The sequence below is a fragment of the Osmia bicornis genome, chromosome 2 (assembly GCF_907164935.1).
Source record: "Osmia bicornis bicornis chromosome 2, iOsmBic2.1, whole genome shotgun sequence".
Lineage (NCBI taxonomy): Eukaryota > Metazoa > Arthropoda > Insecta > Hymenoptera > Megachilidae > Osmia > Osmia bicornis.
Window position 1 is genome coordinate 11,762,553 of NC_060217.1, and position 23,797 is coordinate 11,786,349.

Consider the following 23,797-nt stretch of genomic DNA (forward strand, 5'->3'; position numbering starts at 1 on the left):
CTACGAGAGAGTAATGATTAGAACAATAGCGATGCTAAAGGGAGATAACGAGTACGACGAAGCTGTGGAAGATGACGGGAAAGTCAGCTACGATGATAGCGAAACAAACCAAGGTGATCACTACCACGAACGGAGTAACAATGAAGATACAGATTACAATAGTGATAATTATGAGGATAACGATCCCAACAATAGCGGTAACAAAGACGATGACGACGGGGATGACGACACATACACATACAGAGAATCTGGATGACTTCACCTAACATCGATTTTCATCAGTCGTATACAAGATGACTTTTAATTACGTAAGGTGAGTCAAATAAGGTGTTACAAATTGCATTTTTTGAAACTAGAGCAAATACTTTATTTGCTGTGATGAGGAGGGGTGCTAATTTTATATTTATAGAATACAGGTCCTAATTTTAATTAATTAAGTCCCAAGTCCACTGGGAATTTTCTTGGACTCCCTATGGCCCGTTAAATACCCTATAAAATATGTCTAAAAATTATTGAAAAATTAAATCTGCAATGTAATTTAGATTTGTTTGAAAATGGTAAGGTGTGTTATAACTTCTGAACAGAGGTGTAGGTACACGTTCGAAAGTAGGTAACTGGTTGGTTCACAGTTTTACGACTGAATAAGCAGCCTGCCACCGTATCAAGCCGGATTCACACGCAGATGCCGCGAAAATGACCTTCCTCCGGCCCCCGCAACTATTCGTGGCCATACAAATCACGTCATTCACCAGTCCAACGACGCTGCCTGATTCGTCTGCGGCGACCACACTGAATTTCTGGCCCGACTGGGACTCGTGGAAGAAAGAAAGGTATTTTAGGGGACCGTACCGGCTGATTCTCGTTTCCGTTTTGAGAGCATACTTCTTATGCCTGAGGAATAAATTTCTTTCGAATAATAGGGAATTATTGCCCTACAATAATAGGGAAATTTCTTTTTTCTTGTAAAGGGGATAAGTCATTAGATAGATGAAGAAGAACAGCACAGCACTTCTATTAGAAACTTATAGGATCCTAGTTTAGCTATAAAATAGATATGACAATTTTGTATTATACGTTTACTTTTTCAATAAAAAGTTCTTGTCTGGAAAGTATTTTTTTAAACCATTTCTATCATTCCCTCCCTCTAAATATCCGAATACACCTGTTTTTATCTTCTTTTTCAATAGCATGATTTTCAAACAACCTTTTTTGTCAAATGAGAATAATAGACAGTACAGACGGTTTCAGTGATACAGTAATAAACCCTTTTTCCATGTTTTTGACTAAAATAAAAAGTCTGAATAATAAAACTGTTCACACATTTCTAATTCCTTTGTCACTAAATAAAATTATCTCCAACAAAGCACTGTCGTAATTTTTTGGAGGGGTCTCGATTCTGTCTATAGAATTTTTCCAAGCAAAAACCATCGTGTCACGTCCTGAATCCCTGATACCACATTTACAAAACACCCTATACATCACGCGTTCAAACATGATGTTGCTCGAATAAATAAATGTTCGTACGAGGCTGAATAATCATTTCAGTGTTCCATTTTTGCGGTGGATACCTAGTAAGGTCCAAAATTTCTGACCTGAATGCTTTTAACCCTTTCGCTGCTACGCCTTGTTTCATAAAACCGTGTAAAATTTCTTTAATATCTACTTTGATGTTTTCGAAGATTATCTCTATTCTCTTTCGACATTTTCTAGACATATTCTTAATCTTCGAACGGTGGATCCTGGGTCAATAGTAACCCAAACCTACAAAAAATATTCAATGGCATTTCTACTGAAGTTAAACGTATCAATTTTTAAATAAAAACTTTCATATATTGCAAAAATAATACTTAAGGTAAAATGCAAAATTAAGTTTAAATGACACCGTCTCAACGCCTACAGTGTTTAAATTTATAATTGACTTTTTTAATACGTTGATTGCTACAGTGAAAATGGCCATGTGTAGTCTGACATGTTATAATTGAAATTGCAGTTATTATTTAATTAAACTTTTCACTCGTTGCCTTGAATAATATAATTTTAATATCATATCAAATTTCGTGTAACTGTCTTTTCTTATTAAAATTATAATAAATGTCATTTGCAATTGTTAAATCTGAGAAAATTTATATTATTCTATTATTGTTACATATACGTGTAACAAATAATAAATGTGTTATCTATTTGTTTCTGAATTTCAACAATTATAAATCCTCTTTAATATTTCATTCCTAATAACATGTGCGTATATAAGGCGTTCGCACCGAAAGGGTTAAATCATGGGTTTACGTGTACTAGTCACTCATTCTAAGAATGACAAATATGATTGATGAAATAAGCTGTAATAAAATGTCGAAACACACGAAGGATATATGATAAATGAAACAGGTTTCTTCAATTTCTGTAAACATGGATTAAGTCAGAAATTACTGGACCTTACTACGTACCACCATCTTTTTCAAAGGTTCTGGGACGGCTTCGCTGAAATCGATACCAACGCGCGCACCAAACGCGTTTAGGTATGTACTGCGTCGTCGTCGCCGTCGTCGTCGTCGTCTTTGTCGTTGACGACGTCGATGCTGACGAACGCGCGTTCGTAATATGCTCGTGATGTATCAATTAATAGATTGGTTGTAGGCTGACGTAGTATTACCTCTTTCTGTAACATTCAAAATATTGTTTCTTGTTAGAACTGTTTTCTTCTTCATTTACACTTTCAATGATTATATTAATTAGGAGTAATAGACGATTCGAAATGAATTTCTTTAAAAAATCAAATTTTTAAGCACATGTTTTCTTAATAAAATTAATGTAAATCAATTTTTAAAAAATTCCGTACCATAAATGAAAACCAAACAAATTTTTTATTAAAAAAATTACAAATTGAAAGAGAAAAGAAAAATTAATAAAAATTAATTTTAATACGTAGACTACCACGTCATCCGCATAGACATGTATATAAAAATCCTATGACCTGTAAATATATCATTTTAAATTCTTTAATCTATGTAATTAGAAACATGTACCCATAATAGAGAGTGCAAATTTTATATAATAAAAATAACAAAATAAGATTTGTTAAAAACAAAAAAAATATTCTACCTAATAAAAGTTTCAATCACCTCAATACAAGAGTTGAAAAAAAAAATCTATATTCTAAATCTAGAAGCAAACAAAACCGAAAGAAATCCTCGAGCGTAACTACGACCTAAACCTGTTTCTCGACGCATGTAACCCTGCTAAAAATCAATAAAAACCAACTTCTGAAACATCCCTATTGAAGAACGAAACTCGGAAAACAATGAAGAAACCTTCGAAGGTGTTAAAAGAAAAAATGAAGGAATCAAGCTGGGTGTATAGCGAATCGAAATCGATCTCGTTCCAGTTCCTGAAGCACATCGCATCGGCCGAGCAACGCGCAATTCGGGCCGGGTAGAAAACTGATCTTGCGCCACATCGAGCAAAACCAAGGCGAAGAACATCGATACGTCGACCGCGATACGAGATGGTAGGGCAACGGAAGCATGGCGGGCAGGGTGAGCTTGGACAGGGCAAGGTAGAACGGCTGGATGAGAATCAGTTGGCTGTGGGGGTGTATTACTTCGAAGGGGGATAAGGAGCGGCACATATCGACCAGACTACGAACCACCGCCAGTTGAGGACGGGGGTCAAGGTCGTCGAATGTACCACGCCTGCCTTCGACGCCCAACAACGACGCCCGCGTCGGCGTCGACACCGCCACCACCGCCACGTACGAACGTTTTTCCATCTTCTTTTTTTTTTTTTTTTTTTTTTCTGTCGTTCATGTACTCCGCCCTCGTTCAGCCGCGGATCAAAGCGGACCCATGCTTTTACACGGTTAGGTACACGCTGCGAACCCGTGGAATAATTAAGAGGTCTCTGCTTATCGACCTCCAGAATTAGTCAACTTTTATCAAACTTTTTCTTTCAAGGTGAAAAACTGTAAACATTTTATTTTTTATTTGTGAAAGACACAGGATTTTTATTTAACTCCGGTTTAAAATTTAATTAATTTAACTATATACAGTGAAATAAAAGAAAAAGGAAATGGTTCTTTCGTGTAAAATTGATACTAAAGTATATATAAACAATGTACTAAAATAAAAAGCACACTACCATACTGTAAACTTTGAAGGAGTTTTTCATCCCTTAGAAATATAGATTGAATTGAGTAACCTCCTCCTTTTTCAAAGTCGATTAATAATAACCCATTGTTTATTTCTACATCCTATTTAACACATTTCAGTTGCATTAAAGTCACTGAAGGACAGCTCGAATGATTTCCTTATTAATAGACCACATTATGGTGTACCCTAGTGGATATGGCTATTTCTACTTCGACAATCAATGTATTATAAAAGTTCCTAACCACTCGGTGGTAATATTTTTGAACGAACTAACACGATGTCACAAAGCAGCGTAGAAACAATAAAAGCAGAAGTACAAACCGGCAAGAGAACAAACATAATGGAATTGTGACTTTAATCGCAAACGTACTATGTATTGAGCTTTTTCCTAGCGCTAGAAACGCTCGAACAAAATGTTCTCAAGGCTCGCTCGCGTCCATTGAATGGTGGTCCAGCACCCCTTATGTTTTCTCTTCTATTGGCAATGACGCAATGCTCATAGGAACGGCTTGAGCGTATCTGCATTAACCGAGAAGAATAGACGTCCTTCCAACGGTGGTTTACACTCTTTGACGAGCAACGGTTGACGCTTTTTATTCAGCCTCAGTTCGCGATTATTTCGAAAAATCCTTCGTACTCTTCGCAGTAAGAAAACGAAAGGAAGAAAGCGCTTGTTATGCTTTCCGTTTCGGAATCATTGCCAATGATCATTATCATTATCATATTATTTAATTAATTTTTTAACTTGTTAAATACCGTGGGGGTACAAATTCATTCTGTGTCTTTTCTTTTATTTTTTAATTAAAGACTTGCTTTTAAGAAGTCGCGATAATTTGAACTAGTGAAGTAATTTTAATTGTTATCATATTTTCGCGTCACTTTCCAAGTACTCGGAATCGCGAGAAAATTTTAAAATAGTAATTAAGAAGGCGTAATGCTACAGGTACCCGCCCGTATATATAAATTAATTTATATATTTGATATTTTCAATAGAATTATTATTATAGATACTAATAATTTGAAACTTGGAATGCAAAATCAGAAAATTAATTATTCTTACTTTTAATTCTAGACAATGTAACTTGACGTTCTCTGTTCGGTTAAATGGCGATAAATTGTTCCGTTTCACATTATCAGAAAGTGCAAATTCCAAGGATTAATGCAGCAGAAGATTCGTGGAATATTTAATTGGATAATAATTTTTTAATTACCCTACTCATGTCTTATCGATTCAAAATAAAGGATCAACCAACGAACTACTAATTACAACTAATTACGTTGAAGGATTTATTACTTGCTTGTATTCAAATAATCAACATTCTAATTACATAAATTTTCCACTGTCTAATTGCTTGAACAACAGAAGTACTTTCGAACGCGTTTAATTGCATGTTAAAATAAGTTGGTTAAGAAAAATTATTTAATCAACTATGCTTTAGAATTATTTAGATTTTTTCATCACAGTTAATTACGGAATGAAATCTTTCCCGATTCAAATGAGATTCGTTCATCTTCTTAAATATTTATGAATATTTTCAAGTTTCATTTTCATGACTTTTCTATGTTTGAATATAAAAAACCTTAATTTTTAATTCTGAATGAAATTCATAAAATATTAATTACGATACCTCGAGTGTCTTTGATGTTTATAGTTCACGTAACAAGCTTGCACGCTATGAAACTTATGGAAAGTGTACAGAGAAAGTGAATGGATACTCCTCTGTATATTAATTGAAATATGTGTATACAAATCGTATTCGTATCACGAGTACCATTAACCATGACCAACTTTAAGGCCACGAGCATCGGATAGACAAAATTAAATCTAATAATTCACTTGAACTTTAATGGAGATACAAATACATACAGTACCTATAACACTTTATTTGATAGTTATTAATCCCTTATTCTATAATGTGCCATGATATGGCACACAGAAAATTGTTATTTATTTTTCATGTAATACACACATAATGCTGCTGTATGCTGTATCATATTTAATACACTATGTTACTACCTACATACTATGTAGACAGAAAAATCAATTTTTTGCAATTTATTTGCAGTTTTATGTAGCTTTCGCATCTATTATTTTATTGACATAATTAATTATCAAGACAAATTATCAAATACGAAAAATGAAAAAAGAAAATTATCAATAATTATTGTCAATAGAAAATTATTAAAATAATCAAACCATCAATTGTAACATATTAATTTGTGTATAATAACCATCACCACATTGCAAATTACTAAGTATATCTACTATTAAAAATAGTGACCACCAACAGCTAAACATTTAATCGGAAAAATTTTATCTAATATTTACATTATTATTAGTATTGTTTACTTGTACATAGCCTACCATACTCGGTACTGTACAATTTCTAGGAGAAGCGATCATAAGGAAAGGGTTAAGAACCACATAGTCTTATACTTTATACGGATTAATTCTTAAAAATGTACCATAAGATTTTTATAAATATAGTCTAGTTATTTGATTTCTCTCTTCATTTTTAATTATAATTGTTACACTGAATTAAATTCCTATAATAGCGGTCTTTACCCGTGATCCCACTCCCTCCATATAATAGGTAATGTGTTAATAGAAAAGGAATCTGGAATAGTCGTTTAGTCGCCAGTCGTCGAATTAGTAAAATTTTTCATTTGCCCGTGCCCGTTCCACGCGGACGCGACGTGCCGACTCGTACTGGTAGTAGTTATCAGCGGCTCGTGGCATCACTGAAAACCGCCATCGAGATGGATAAAGCTGCCGACTCTACTTTCGAAGCGAAAGAGGATGCCACTAATTAAATTCTTGAACACTGGCGCCTGGAGGAACGTGCGCGTATAGCCAGCCAGCCGTGCCACGTCTCAGGAAGCTCGTTAACTTCGCCGAGGTTTCGTCGATGCTGAGGGGACAACGTCGCGACCAACTTCTAATGCTGCCATTGCTAGGAAGAAAAAAAATTCGCGACGACGTGGAAAGGGAAAGAAAGGATTGATTCGTGAGAAAACGCGTAGATTTTATCGCGAATCAACGAACGCCTCGAAATCGTCGAGGAATTTGTGACACTCTTGAAACTGGTCGGACGCTGCATTTACTTATTTCCATCGAAATAATCCTTCGGTTAGAACTTTTATAGCAATTGTTAATTATTCGCTGCTATAATTTTAATTACCCATTATCAGAGGGGCGCTGGAACCCGATAACCGGATCGAGTCGGGAATTATTTCAGTCGACTCGGGGTGAACTTTGTTGAACGTGTCTGATTCTAAAAATCTAATTCACTCTGAGCTAACCAAAATAATTCCTGATCCAATCCGGGTATCGGGTACTCGAAACTTTCGAGTTCCCGCGCATCATTACTTCCGAGAATCCTGATTTCCTTTCATTCGGTCCGATTCAATCCGATATTTTCCGATTTTCGTAAACCTCTACCCATTACCAACTGTCCCAGTACGGGGCAATCCTAACGCAGACGCACTTAAAAAATAAAAATAAAATAATAATCTCGTAATATAAAATAAAATAGAAAATAAATACAAGAATTAAATATCGACAAGTTGTCGATATACAGGGTGCTTTTCAAAGGAAGTGCCGCCACAATAGAATGAAGAGGTCGACACCCCATTTCTGTCATCGCTTACTTGACCGAGGTGGCCCCTGCAGCGGAGACGACTGTATACGTGAAAATGTGTTAAAAAAATATTCTGTTTTTCGCAGCGTTTAAATGGGACTCTTCTGCTCATTACACACATTTTCACGGACACAGCCGTCTACGCTGCAGGGGCCTCCTCCATCAAGTAAGCGATGACAGAAATGGGGTGTCGACTTCTTCATTCTATTGTTGCAGCACTTCCTTTGGGTCCACTAGCGAGAGGATCACCCTGTAGTGGACGGTTTCCCGAGACGAAAACGCCATAATTTTCCGCCGGCATCCTACATAAGAATATAATAATATTCTGCTCTACCAAAGTTAAAAATGAATGCGAAATTCACCGTCAGTGCACAGCGAGCGTCAGATGTTGGGTGACTATAGCCCCACCGTTAGTAGCGAAAGGGTTAACAGAATGACAACACATAATCTGTCACATCAAATATGGGGGTGCGTAATCAGGCGTACTTTTATCTTTTCAATACACTAGAAAGCAGTGAGAGTCAGTGAAAACACACAGCGTTTATGCGCTACATGTAAATGTACGTTTATGGAAGGATTTTACCAACCACGGATGGTAGACGGTTGTGTAAGCAATGATGAAATAGAAATGTTCCTCTGTACGTTAATAATTAGAGCCCACAATCACGTTCACATTTCTAACTTCCCTTCTTGGTACTTATTGTTAGAGCGTTCGTAATAATTACATCAGGTTCGTTGGTTACTTGTTCCTACAACACGCATCCACAACGACGTACAAGCGTTGGCGAATGTCGTGGTTTTTCAAGTCACGTATTATGCGAACAGTACTGCTAAAAAAAAGAGAGAGAGAGAGAGAAAAGAAAAGAAAAAGTAATTAACACGGACCGCGCGCGCAGACTGCCGTTGAAAAAAGAAACATCGAGGCCCGCAAAACGTCTGAATTTTATTCAAAATTACGTAACAGAATACATATCGCTGGAACGGTCGATGTTAAACACGATTCGCTTGTTGAATTACGCTCGACTTGCTAATTACGAGTCAATGTGAATTATTACGAAACAATTATCGAATTTTAATTACATCTTTCAAATTGGACCAATACGTATCAAGTAAATGTTGTTAAAAATAACATTTGCACGAATGAATGATGCAGAATGATTTCAAGTGGAATAATATAATATTATTGTATTTAATTAGTGTAAGGACTGGTTTCTATTAATGCGTTGATTGCCGTCACCGTCGTCAATAATCAAGGCTATGAATCTAATTTAGTGAAATATTTAAATAATAAGGAAATATGGAAAGAAAGTTTTAAATGTCAGAAAGATTGTAAAGTGAATTGAAATTTTTAGTGATTTTGTCTGAGTAGGCACAACCATCTTCTACTGTGACGGTGTTAGACTTCTGCAAAGTGTAAATTACCGATCTCCCAACTTAAACTAGTTAAGTTAATTCTCAGCTTTAAAAGGTCATTTTAAGCAAACGAATTCATCACTATAATTCATTTTGTACATAAGAAAATCATTTAACATAATTACTAATCTTTAATTAAATGATAATTAGGGCCTTAATTCTTAATAATTTCTTTTTCTTTCCTTTTCACTTACGTAGTTGTAAATTTCCAATATTTGGAAAATTATTATTTAATATATTAGGTGCGTAAATGAATTCCGTGCCTTTTTTTAAATGAAGATTATTCTTAAAAAGTTTTGGTAACTCCAATTAACGAAGTAACGAATACACAGGAGCACGGGGAAATATTGAAATTTATAATAGTAATTAAAAAAGCGTAGTTCTAAAAGCACTACATAAATTAATTTGTACACCTAATGATCAAATAACGAAGAAAAAGAGTTTTAAGAAAAATTTTAACGAGCATTAATATTATATTAATTACGCAAGATAGCAAGTGCTAATTGATTAAACTGTAGTCTGAATAATTGAAATTACAGCGTGTCTGACTACACACGCTCGCTCCACTGTGGCGATGAACGCGTTAAGATTCCATTATGTCCCACCACACATGTCTGTTTTCACGTCAATGTTAAAATTTCACTATGTTTTACGTATTAAATCGAAGGCCCGTGACTTAGAAAATCACTTGTTTTAAATGATATAATATAAGAAGCAAAAATGACTCTGTAATGACTCATGAACCATCAAACTATTGAAAGTCAAAGAATTAAACGCTGCATAAATACCTTCAAAATAATCAACCTATCAATGTTGCAAATTAAAAAATTAATAACTATCCTCCAAAAAACAACACAGATACAGATGGCAAACCTTCATCGCCATGAATTACGTTTACAAAAAATATGAAGTCGTTATACCAAGAGCGCTTTTCTAGAACTGAAACCACAACAAGGCTCCTGCCAGATTATCCATCATTCGTGCGAAAACAACAAAGGAACGATTCGCAACGGAAAATCCAAGAATGAACATCAAAGAAATCATCGGCTCGGCAACATTGGCTACCTAATTCGACGTACATTCGACGTATCTGCGGCAAAGCGATTCGGCGAAACGACGGCGACGACTATCACCGCGAACCTTGACCCACAATGTCCGCGTGGATGCGTCAGTTTTCTCTTCGCTCGCTCTCTCGAGGGAACCTGGCCCGATAAAAGTCCTCTAACTTCGGCTTCTTATCTTCATTGCGACGTTTTTTCTTGCAAAGTGTAAAAAAAACGGAAAAAGATAGAAGAACGAACGGTTTGATCGATGACTATCGACAATATTGTTACATAATAAAAAAATAAAAATTCGTTAACTGTCGTACGATTATCGATAAGGACGCGATATTTTCTACAAATTTTTTAATTATCGCGAATCGCCTTATATGCCTTTCAAATTTCCAGGTATTTCATGATTCACAATTACATATTTTTTTATAAAACTCACCGAAGATTTTTTTGATTTATGATTTGTTTCTTAAGGAAAAATAATTATAGATTTTATAAAACATAACTTAATTTTATCATTACACTGACGATTATGGAAATGGTCTAATAGTAAGGTTAAAATTTAAAGAAGTTATATTTTTTATTTATTTTATGTTATATCAATCTACATCATAATAATATGTAGGAATTTTTGTATGAAAAATATTTAACTTAACTCACTTTTATAGCCAATGGCACAACTGATAAAAGAAACAACGAATAAAATTTTAAATAATACTATTATTACGTATATTAACAATATCAGCTAACAAACTAAAAGCCTAAATTTGAAAATTAACTACTTGTATTAATTAAATTTTCAGTACGTCTGACCATGCATATTCACTTCTACTGTGCCAATCAACGCATTAGTTTTTAGCGGATTTTGGTCATTCTTCATAGATAAGATATTTTTATAAAGACCCATCCTTTATTTTGTGACTCATACTTTACGTTGAATATTACTGAACACGAGAAAAAAATTCGTTTGAAGAATATTCAGAGGGTATTTTTAAGTTACAAGTTACACCACGCGGGGTATGTAAGTTAGCCAACAAATACATGGAATTTCTAAGAAGATACAACTTTCTTGTGTCTTCAGCATTTTCGTGAATTCTATTCTCAAAATGCGAGTCATTTGTCCTTCTACGAGAACATCACGGTTGAATTGTATAAATAAAAAGTCCCATTATAATAATACGATTTTCATAATATTGACAATATTTTTTCTACCTAATTATTTACACGGAGAAATTCCTAAATTTTTCTTCTCGATTTTCATATTGGATGTACAAATTAATTCTGTGCCTTTTCTTCTTTTTTTAATTGAAGACTGATTTTTAAAAATCATCATAACTTCAATTATTAAAGTTTTACTGTTATTAAATTATTCAAACTTAAAATAGTTTTCAAGAAGATGCAAAATCTAATAATTAGATTTCAAATTTTGCCACAAAACTTGTAAAATGATAATGATGGAACTATATGAACGCGCATCTATCTTATTATTTCTGAAGTTCTTATTTAAAGAAGTCGAGATTTAACAATAAAATAAATCCGTTGACTATATTTGTTTGTTCTACGTATTCCCTGGAATTATTCGCTACTTGTGTGGTTAAGTTTATGGTCCGTGATCAAACAAGTATAGAGGAAACAGTTGATTCATTTAGAATAATTCCTGCAACGACCGTGCGAGTTAACGATTCATAAATGGTCGGCGATTCAAAGTGAACGGCTGTTCGTTTTTATTTTCAAAACGAGATCGATCGAGGGTGGTCCAGTGTGGTTGGACCAATGCCACCGAACTTATAAAAATATCGTCCTCGCGTCACGAGCCCGAATCGCGATAATTTGTCCATCAAAACCACTCTATTTTGTTCGCCAACTAAATTGAATCGTGGAAAGTTGAAGGAAATATCCTCTGTAGTAGTATTATATTTCTGTCAGAAATATGTAATCTTTTTGCTTCAGTTTGGATCTTTAATTGTATACATACATATTTATCAAAATTTTAAACTTCTAACGACGGAGCCTAGATGAATAACAGCGACCCTCAAAATTCGCCTTCTTTTTCTCGTCAGAAAAAAAACACATTCGGTTTTCAAAAGCTCAACTGTAAAATTTTCTTAATCGTATCAAAAAATGCTAAGAGTGCAAAGAGCAGCTGTGACTACAGCTCTGAAACCAATTTTAATCGATTTCTGGTAGTCAATTTAGGTTATTGAACCGAACTTGAGTTCTCAATTTTGGTGGAGCCATTCGGAAACTTATCCCAAAGAGCTACTGATTCAATATAATATTATATGTATCATACTATACGCGTTTCTTTTCACTGCATCAGTGAACGTGTTATGGTCGGAATGTTAGCCAATCGTAGATAAGATAAGGTAAATAATTTTTATTCATTCCATAGAATATTAATTGATACAAAACGGATATCCTTTCGATGCACGAAACAGGATATCCATATTGAAACGAGTCGATACACGGTTTTCAAGAACGGGTATTTTCTTCGAGCAGCTATCGATATCGCGTGCGAAAGAACATACTCTCGTTCCATTGCTATCGAACACGTAGCACCATAAAAACGATGATGTTTGAACCCCGTAAGCCTGTATCACCTCGTCATTTCCATGACCATTTGTCGTCACGTAACTTTCTAAACAAAATTCTCTCCACCATGCTCGATTTCATTCGATTGCCACCGGTTCGAAATTAACATGTACCTGTGCGTTTCCTCTTATCATACGGGACGAATCGATATCCCGGAACAATCAGCCATTCCATGTATCGTTTCTCAACGGTATCGACTAAAGTTCGAGCTGGTCAAAGTTGTTTACCGAGGAAACTTTTGCTGTTGTTTTATGGCTTTTGAATAGTGCTGTTGTGCAACAATAAACATACATGGTGTTCCATGCAACTGAACCAAGATGAAAATTAAATGGTGCTGATCGGAGCATCATGCGACGCATATGCATATGTTGATACCGGAAGTGGAGGCGTTTCAAATATTTCAGTCATACCTTTTTTTTTTTATAGAACTATATACTTTTCTATACGTCGATCGAAGCGTCATTTTATTTGCTACAGAAAAAAAGATATCTTACAATGGGCTCTCCCTGTCTCACCCTAAAATATTTTTCGAACTTATCAATTTTCGATACAAGTACTTAGGTAATATTTTTTTGTAAAGAATGAAAAAACGCTTTGACTGATGTATAATAAAGAACACAATTTCAATAAAAGTTTTTCAGATTTTGTCCAGTTTGATGGAACACTCTACGTATAGGTAATAAATATACAGAGTGGACCAAATGAAGTGTTATGGGCTGTTTTTTTCAAAATTATAGTAAATAATTCTTTGTTTAATAAAGGAGGGTATTACGACGAAAATAATTAAACTTTATAACTTATAGTTTACAATCCGCATCATTGAAAAGATTATTCTGGTTTTCAAAGTTAAAAATATCAACAAATTTTTTTATCACGTTTTGCATTTCTCCTGTCCTAATTAATTTAGAAGAACACGCAATCTCATCTGCTCTGTGTGCATACTTATTTTTCTCTATAAATTATGTCCAAATTACAAACGATATCTTTACAACAAACTATTCATAAATTAAAATTTAACTCTTAATTTATATCTCTGTTATGTTAGTTTTCTGAGAAGCGAACAAAATTTAAATGCAGTAGATTAATATTAAATCTTGAAAGGAAACAATATCTGATAATTTATGGCGTCTGAAAATACATAAAGAATCATTGAAAAACGATTCGGTTCCCACAAAAATCGAAAGTGAAAAAACATAATAAAAGAGAAATTAAAAATGCAAATCAAAGTGGGCGTTCGGAGCATGTCAATTAGAGATCGTCTGTTAACAAAAAAAAACCGTCGTCTGACTTCTTTTTTTAGAACGGCTACAATATCTCGTATCCCGAAATAATTTTGCAATACGATTGCATGATTTATTCGTTCGAGAATAAAATCATATTATTAAATTTAATTAATGCCACTGTGCACGTACCACCTGTTACGTAAACAGAATCCACTTCGTTCATTCTACTTTTTTCAAGTAAACTAAATTTCACTTACATTGTTGAACTTCAAGCAAAAAAATAATGAGGTAAAATTAAAATTAAAAATTCAATTAAAAACCTCTATATAGTAAAAAATATGCACTTAATTTAAGTAATATTAAATATATTACTTTTTCTGATAACCATTCTAAGATAATCAAAGATAATGTTATTAAAGATATTCAATTATTTAAAATACTTTTTTTCAGAATCACTGAATACATAGTTACGCATAGTGACACGCGTACTGTGGTTGAAAACTATACACAGAAAGGAAAAACAGAGCGCTCTTACAGCATCGTAAATTTTTCTCCCTCGAATTTAACGAGAAAACGGAACAAGCGGAGCTTTTGCGAGCTGAAAAATAATAAAGAACGCGATGTTCCTAAACGAGTAGCTAACGCACGTCCACGCGACAAACAGTAAATTGATGGTGGCAGAGGAATTGGAAACACGCCAAGGCGGATATCTAGAGTTTCTGATTCGAATCCGTGCCATCTACGATGCGTGTCGACAGAAGATTTCCTGCAGTTAAAAGTCTGATTTTGATTCAATATTTTCATGGGATACTTTATCGTGAACCGAATAATTTAATCGATTATCGAAAAACCGATATTATTTTACACGTGTGTTCCTTGTAATTAAATGGTAAAGAATATTAATTAAATCTCGTTAGTCCTTCTGTCTTACCATTTTATTTAATAGCAAAATTTAATTATTCTTTTCACAATATTTCTATTTCTATTGCCTATAATCTTAAGTAGGTACCTAATACGAGTATTTCTAATCAGACAAGTAGAAAAATTTCTAATAACGTAAGTGATGGATTCCTATGAAAATTCAAACGACATTCAATAAATGGGTGACATGGGAGTCAACACGTTGAAACATTAAAAAAAAAATTTCGCTTTTCATTTTCAATGATACTTTTATCCGAGACGACTATTTTAAGACGTCCTACTACTGAATTGGAACAACCGTTTGCATCTAATAGAATACTGATCACGCCAGGTTTGCGGTTCTTGGGCCTAATTTATCGATCCTCGTGACGAATCAGCAGATACAAAATAAAAAAAAAAACAAGTTAACTACTTAGTAGTCAGGATGATGAAAAGAATTCAAGAGATGTGTACAATGAACGTAACGCTTCATCACTGATTTTCAATCCTGATTCACAAATTTCACCATCATAAAGATGCTCATAGCATAGAATCTATTTATATGCAGCTTCGTTTTAGAGAACACTGATGATGAATTTGAAAATTGTTTAAAATAAATGTTTGGTAAACGTGATAACTTGCAAAGCTTGATAAACATCATAAATTAATAAATGTAATTATTAATACCATTAAAATAAGCTAATATTTTTCACAAGATTATTACTTAGACGTGTTCTTTTTATATTTTACAAAATTAAAAATTATATTAGGTATTTGCTTTCTAAATTGCTTTTAATATTAATATCGTCAAAACTAAGATTTTGAGGATTCCTACTTTCCCTATATCGCCACTTTCCCTGAGAAAGCCTGATTTGATCGCAAATGTACAGTGAGATACATTTTAATTATAATTACTCAGCACATGATCACCTTATTTTTTAACTTAAGCTTTCCACTTATTATCCTGCGTAAACAGTATCACTTCAGTGATATATAAATATATTTTTTAATTTTCATCTTTCTGTTATTAAATATTCAAATAAAAGTTCATTCCTTTTTTTTATTTATTTTCTCAATCAGAATCAACCCTTTCCCTATTCTTCTATTACTGGAACAATTCAGTATGTCTATATATTCTCAACAAAAAGTACACTTAAATTAAACTATAAAAATATTTTTCTGCCCTTTTAGATTAAAAAAAGAGAGAGAGAGAGAGAGAAAGATGGTAAAAACGGGAAGACAATATCGTCCAGCGACGCGTGTAAGCATCTATTCGTCTTCTTAAAGCGTGCTTGAAATTCAGGACAACGCGGCGAACATAACTTTCGAAAAACCCATAAAACAAAGGGTTAACAGTGGATCGTATAGTCACTCCATGTTCCGTTCCAACTCGTTCCGTGAGAAGCTTCTGTTCCCGTTCTCTTCCTTTCTCTCCTACATGCTTCATTCTCTTCTCTTCTCTTCTCTTCTCTTCTCTGTTCTATCACGTTTATCTTGGCTGCTGAGAGCTGGACTGTTGCTATCTCTTTTTCTCTCCCTCCGCCAAGGGGAAGCGTTAAAGCTCGTACACAGGTAGTTTCCTCGAGCATCACACTTAATGAAATGTGAACGGCGCCACGGTGGTTCGGCCACCTTCTTCGGCTGCATGAATCTTCTTTTTCTTCTCCTGTGTCTTCTTTCTTCTCCCGGACTTTCGATCAATTTCAACGTAACCCGTAAAGGGTTTACCAGAAACGATCAGAACAACTTTTAATCGTACTCGTAATTTCTTTTTTTTTTTTTACATTTTTAATTAACACGCAATTTTAATAAAGAGTATAATTTATTTTCAAGATAAATATTTAGAGGTCTTTTTTCAAATTTATTTACTGGAGTTGATTTAGAATAAAATGAAGTAAGATAAACTCTGAGTTACGGTATTAAATCATGCGAGACTTTGTATGTTTCAAAGTTCGCCTTTTGATACGCAGCAATTTAATACAATAAGAGACAATATAAATTCGTTTGGGCTAAATAATGAGACGCATCGTTTAACGCAGTTTCAACATGAGTTATATCGTTCAAGAGCGATAGAAGATCGGAATTCTCGAGTCTTGGAGTAAAATGGAGGTTCCTAATGCTTCTAAATCAAACATTCAACCCTTTGACTGCTATGGACGTCAGGAGAATCATAATGAAGAGTTATTAATGCATGTTACTAATTACATACCATGTTATCAGATTAGGTATAATAATGTGATAAAATAATGAAAAAAAAAAAAATAAATAAATAAATTGAGAAATAAAGGGAAATAAAAATGAAACAAATGATAAGTGTTATTAATCCTTATTTCAGAGTACTCAGCAGTTAAAGGGTTAAATTAATTTTGTAAAAAGAAAAATTACAATTTCCATCGCCATTTAATATTCCTTGTACAAAGAACACTCTCTCCTATTTTCTAACCTATCCAAATTTAATTAGGGCTATTAAACGGCACTGATTGCTCATTAAATTTAACCGCAGCAATTTAGTGCATACGTTCTTGATCACTTCTCGAATTATATTTGCATTTTCTCATTTTCTTAATACTGGCGACGAGTCAACTCGTCTTTCCAAGTAAACAAGTATTTTCAAACGACGAGTTATTTCGTCTTCGTATATTAACAGGTTAAATTCGTCGATGATGTCACCTTCGGAACCTCTTTTCTCGCGGTGAGACCCACGCGGTTTTTGCAACCACAGAAAGATCTAATGAGAATTTAATTGCTGCTGCGTATACACCCAACTTCGTTTCCCTTTATCTTTTCCAACGAATTATTTGCTTTGTTATTTTCAGCGAGGGGTCTTCGCCAGGTTAAGCTTGTTTATTATAACGCACTCGGTCTGATAATAATCGATAAGATGAAGAAGAGAATCCAACTCTTATTGGAATCTCCAGACAGCTATGACTCGGCATCCTTTTTTTTTTTGCTCGATTGCGCAGGGCTGATTTGACACTTTCTATGATTTCTCGGCTCATTGGGTATTGTACAATATGTTCGCATTTGAACAAGGCATGATGATGTTCCCTCTATTCGTCATCAAGTAGACTTATACACCTAACAATAACCACATCGACAGTGGGTGATCAGATTATTATGAACAGTTCGAAATTAACACTTATTTGAAGTTTGATCGTGAATGGAATTGAAAATACAGTGGTACCTCGGTATACGAACATCCGTTCCTGATGTTTGGACTTATAACGAATAGTAAACCAACCTTTCCCATATTTTGTTATATGATATCCTTACTTGTATGATCAGTCAGTTAATAATACATCAATTCCGAATATAATTGATTATTAATTTAATTTTTCCTCTGAGATAATTATTTTAAAATGACGCAAAATTCACACAGAAAATTTGTCATGTCCAAACAGGACGTATACTGAGGTACATACCACTGTACACTTAAAATGGTATTCCTTATTATTATGATATTGCTATATTTTACAACTTTTATAATTTAAAACATATAATGTTAACATTTGGTCACGCCCTCCTTGGCATCTAATAATTGCCTGAATACGTCTCGGCATGCTTTCCATATTTTTTCGGCAATTTTCTAGTATTTCTGGGTCCTGATGCCATACGAATATAATTTTGTCAATCAGTTGTTGCTTGTTAGTTATTGTCTCTGATGCAAAGCGACATATTTAATAATTTCCATAGATTTTAGGCCACGGTAAAACTTGAATTTTTTTATTAGGTGGGCTGTTATGGAATACATAATAGCGTCGGAAATATAAAATATGTAAGTTTTCCATCTGTTCATAATAATTTCATCACTCACTTTACTTGCTTGCAATTCTTCGCCTAATTATCTCCCATTTTCTATATTGAAAACGGAAGAAATGATACTGAAGTTTATTATCGTTTTTGAACGTTTAATTTTGGCGTCTGATTGTATCTATTGTGATCTGTATATGGGTGACGGGACTATAAATATGTTAGAAAAATGTGATTTTTATGAAAAATCGTATGGCGTATGAAAGGAATTTATTCTATAATTTGAACAACTATTACACCACACTTTTTGGCCGCATCCTGTAAGACCAGACTTTAAAGTCCATTTTACCTGGATGGTCCGACCTCCCCAAACACTACAGTGTCGCACACGATTTACATAATGTGCTTCAAATACGCTTTCAAGCCGACAGAGTTTCACGAAATACTGTTTACCGATGCTGTAATACCGGTCGTCGAGGAACTTGTTTGCCGAATACTGTTCGAATGATACAGACGTACATGCAAATACACTTTACGAGAATGGTCGTCTGTGGGATTCTATTAGGACTTTATTCTTCGACCATAGTCGTAATTTGAGGCGTTAACGACCCCACCGAAGAGACTGAGAAATCGACTTGAAGAATCTGATAAACATACATAAGTACCTAATTATGTTGTTCTTTTTGGCTCTACCTACATATATGGCCAGTACCTAATGAAGATAATATTCCTATGAATCCCATATATTTGTATTTTTTTTTTTTTTAATTTAACCTATTTAAATGTTGCATTTAATTTTTTACTATTTCATTTTATTTCAAACTTTAATAAAATATAACACCTATGTGTCAAACCTTATCAAGAACAGAGGAATTAATCTTTCTTCTATTTTAAAAATTTTAATCCTTTCACTATTTGACCCGCTGTGTGTTAAAATTTTACTCGTTACAAGAGCCATAAATTTCTTTCGTGAGCAATTTTACCGGTTACCTTTGGACGTTCAACGTTGCTCCAAGCAATACACTTTAGAAAACTTTCAACCGGTGTGACAATCCGACTACACGTTATTTTCTTGAAAATAATTTGTTCTTGAAAATTATTCAAAAATAAACACTAACGACCCTGCAAATTTAAATTAAAGCAATTCACCAGCTACAGCATGTAGATACTTATTAAGTGATTCGTAAGTGTTAAAATATGAGGAAGATAAATTTTAATAAGTAATCAAAATAAAGAAATAAGATTATTTATGAAATGACATGTTATTTCAGCTTTCTTCGTTTTGCTGTAACATCACAGTGAATGATTAGCCCTAACAGATGCAATTGCTGAGAAAATCATAAGGCAAGAGGTTAATCCTCGTCAGCTGTTACTCGTCCCGCCAAGTGACACCAATTTCCTGAACAGACGTAAAACTTGAACGATAGCTCGGTACGATTACATCTCCCCATTCACGACGACCACCATCGAACGTTTAACCAGTCTCTTCGGTAACGACCAAACGGACGTGGCTAGAGATCGGATCCAAGTAAATTGCAAGCACGAGTACCTCGGAAAATAGAAGCAACGCTTGGTACATAGACCTAGGCAAGATAGGTTCAAAGCCTTTAAAAATACTTCGAGGTACGTTCAAATATAATGGAATCTTGACCAAGTACATTTGAACCTTTTATGTGTATTGTAGATCAAGAAATATGACTCTCTAATATCCATAGATCATTTCATTCTTCACTGTACTAAATACGAACTAGGATCTTCACTCAAGGACAACTTAGAAAACAGTAAAATTCAAGACTTACTTAAATTTATAAAAGATACCAAACTGATAGAACAGATAATTGTAAGCTTTATAACCTTGTAGTTGATGCGACAAAAAACCCTAAATTAAAAAAAAAAAATATCTTCAGGTACTAATCTTTTGTTTATTAATATTTAGGTAATTAATATGATATATGCGAAATTACAGTGTAGGTAAATTCATTCCCGGACCTTGCAATTACTCATTCTGGAATGAATTCGAATTTGGGAATTTCCAGTTTACACAGTGAACATTATCCGTATCAATTTATTAAACGATTACTTCTCTATCTGTTCTATCTATACACCTCTCGATTGGAAGTTGCAGCCTGTTTTATCGTAAAGACAATATTTCATTCGCATTTTTTTTTTACCCCTCTCGCGCCTTTGACACCGCCGAATCGAAAAGAAGCAAAAAGAAGGTTCAGACAGAGAAACATTATTGGGAGGTCTTTGTCGAGTCGATCGCCGGTTAATATGGTGGCATAGGTAGCACGAGGATCACCGCCTCGGCATTCGGGGAAACGGATCCGGTTTTCAGCGTCTGCCTCAAAAGACTGGCTCGCTCGTTTTCGAATCGCCTTGAACGACCATGTTGCTGGAACCAGCTATACGAGCATCTCTCGTCAACTGTGGAACAAACGAGGCTGTACGGTACAAATTTGAAAGCTCGCAATAGCAAAGAGAGACGGGGGCCATAATTGATCCTTCGGGCGATCATCATCAAAGTCGCACGCGCTGACGACCCCAACGTTCCGGCGAAGTAGATGATGTTTTAGAAAAACGAAGCCGGTTCGCGATTCGTTTTGGGATAGCGGCTCGTTCCAATTGCCTCCAGATTGTGTCTGGAATGAGTTAGACTACCTTTTCACCCGACATTGTCATAGCTTCTGCTGTCGTGACATTAGAAAATTTAAAGAAAAAAGAAAAAAAAAACAGCATTAACTGTATATTTTTACTTTGAAAAAAAAAGTAAATAAGAAATATTTAATCGAAGGCAATATGGTTTTTTATTAACACGCCAGCATTACGGATCTTTTACTCCCGAGCATAATCTTTTATTGTTCCATGTTGTAAAAAAACTTGCAAATATTCTAAGATATTTATTCAAATCTATTCACATGTCTTGAAAAATGAAATTTTCGAACACAAACTTCGACAAAACTAGCTTGGTAATATTTAGAAATTATAAAAAAAAAATTCATAATAAATGCCGATGAAGCGATAACAATACTGACAAAACGATACAGACAATAAAGAAGAAAAATGGAACTTCAAGAAGAAAGAAAAAAACTGTTTCACCTTTTCAGAAGCATACCTCCCAAGTTTCGTTTTATAATTTATAGAGGAGAAAAAAATAGAAGACTCCTACTATTTCTGCCTAATCTGAAGAAATAATCCGCCGAATCATCCTTCCACTATAATTAATGCAGGAGAAAACAATTTCTCACGTTGTTACAAAATTCAATCTCAAAGAGGAAAAAGTGGACGGTTGACAGGGTACATCGGACCTCCCATCGCGAGAACAGAAAGTTAATCGAATGCCATTTACTAAGCAGTGTAAAACGCAAAGACCGATTAAATTCAAATTTCACTCGCACGAGAATTATGCACGACTTCCGATATCAATGATCTTAAAGTTACCTTTCAGTTTTCGCTGTGCCTTAATGACATATGAAAATAGATTTACAATCTGATCTTCATCGTTTCATCGAAACTCCCTCTGCTAGTAATATATTATTCATTATTTCTATTCATCATCGTAACGTACAATCATCAATGAGTAATCTGTACCTAGATCATAAGCTGAACTCTTCAATTTTTTATTATACTTCTTTCTAATTTTTCAGTCCATTATTAACTCTCCATGGGCAAGTATATTTTTCCCAACTTCCATGGACAAACTGAGTCGTTTATGTCCACTAACGACTAATTTACTTAACTGTTCCTGGCTTTTAAAACTCTTCCATCAGTCAAATGAGAAAAATAAATATTCAAAAGAATTAAGTTATCCATACCTTGAAATGAAAATACTGCTGGATACTGATATTTTTAATGATTTTATAATTTTATGAATATACGTGAATTTTGTATTTTATTCAAATTAGGAAAATTGTCACGATTACTCGAGCTGTTAATGAAATCTTGGAACTTCTCTAATTCTCTTTCCCGCTATTTGATAATGCATTTCTCATCGACCAGTCAGCTACTCGATCGAACAATCGTCGCTCGAGTTTTGGTCGAGTTCAATGGCGGCAGTTGTTCGATAAGCACCACCGAGTCACGTTCGGATCAAGGTCCAACAGTGTTCCCGAACTTTCGCGAATCAAATGTCGGTCTTGACCTCAAGATTTTCAATCTCCCGACTTTGCCCTGGGACGAAGGATTCGAATCAACCCAAGTTTTTCCAACAGAAACAAACTCGGAACGTGTCGCGTAGCTCGTCGATCGATCGGACTTAGCTGACCGAACTCTCGCTAGGGGAATTGTCCAAGTGTCTGGCACTGATTTCATTCTCTTTCAAACATGTTCTTCGCCACGCCAGGGTTTAAACTGCTCAACTGCATTGTGCCTCTAGTATTATGTTTTCTTAATTACTATGTTAAATTTGAATATTTTCCTACGCTTCTGTGTAGGTATTTGAAAAGTATTCGTTGTAGCACAGATATTCGTTTATCCACGATTACCAGCGAAATGAACAAACTTTCAACCTGTTCGTTCAAATTATCCCTGACGCATCTTTGCGTAGAGAATTCTTTGCGAACGCAAAACCAGCGGACCATCAGGAAAAATAAGACACCGATGTTTAAGTTCGCTAAGGAACGCGCGAGCATGCGCTGATAAAGCGAATTTCGCGTCACCTGAGAACTCGTACACGGACTTCGTATAAATTACACCCACGCCGTTTAACCGGGAACGCGATGATGCATTAATCGCGAAGAATAACCGGTGCGACCCCTAGAACATGGTACATGCAAACTTCTAGCGTTTTCGCTACACAAAGAACACCGAAACACGAAATTACACACTACGAAGATATTGTAGGGGAGCAAATGATGGTATTTTCTCAGTTTGAAAAAAAAAAAAATGTGCACTGTGTTCATTGTAGAGGGTGTTCTATGAAATTATTTAACACTCTAATGACAACTGACTGAGAACCCATAAATATACAAAGAAAGGATTAGGTATAAACATTTAATAATTTTAAAAAAATTAGAATACTGATTTTTAATAGTAAAAATAAAGTTTCTTGAGTTTCCTTTATAAATTCTTTAGATGTTTCA

The 23,797-nt window shown here is 34.5% G+C and overlaps 1 protein-coding gene across 9 annotated transcripts in view; it reads right to left on the reverse strand.

Annotated features, from left to right (window-relative positions):
- Positions 1–23,797, reverse strand: part of LOC114871438 (nuclear receptor coactivator 2) — a 131,331-nt gene that overhangs the window by 85,752 nt on the left and 21,782 nt on the right. For 7 of the 9 annotated variants that reach the window (XM_029177339.2, XM_029177330.2, XM_029177338.2 and 4 more), the window contains exon 2: positions 2,651–2,656. The exons of 1 other annotated variant lie outside the window; for it this stretch is intronic. In XM_029177339.2, coding sequence (XP_029033172.2) covers positions 2,651–2,656 — 6 coding nt within the window. Of the gene's footprint in view, positions 1–2,444; positions 2,624–2,650; positions 2,657–23,797 lie in introns of those variants that run through there. One more of the 9 variants, XM_029177335.2, reaches the window with a different exon arrangement.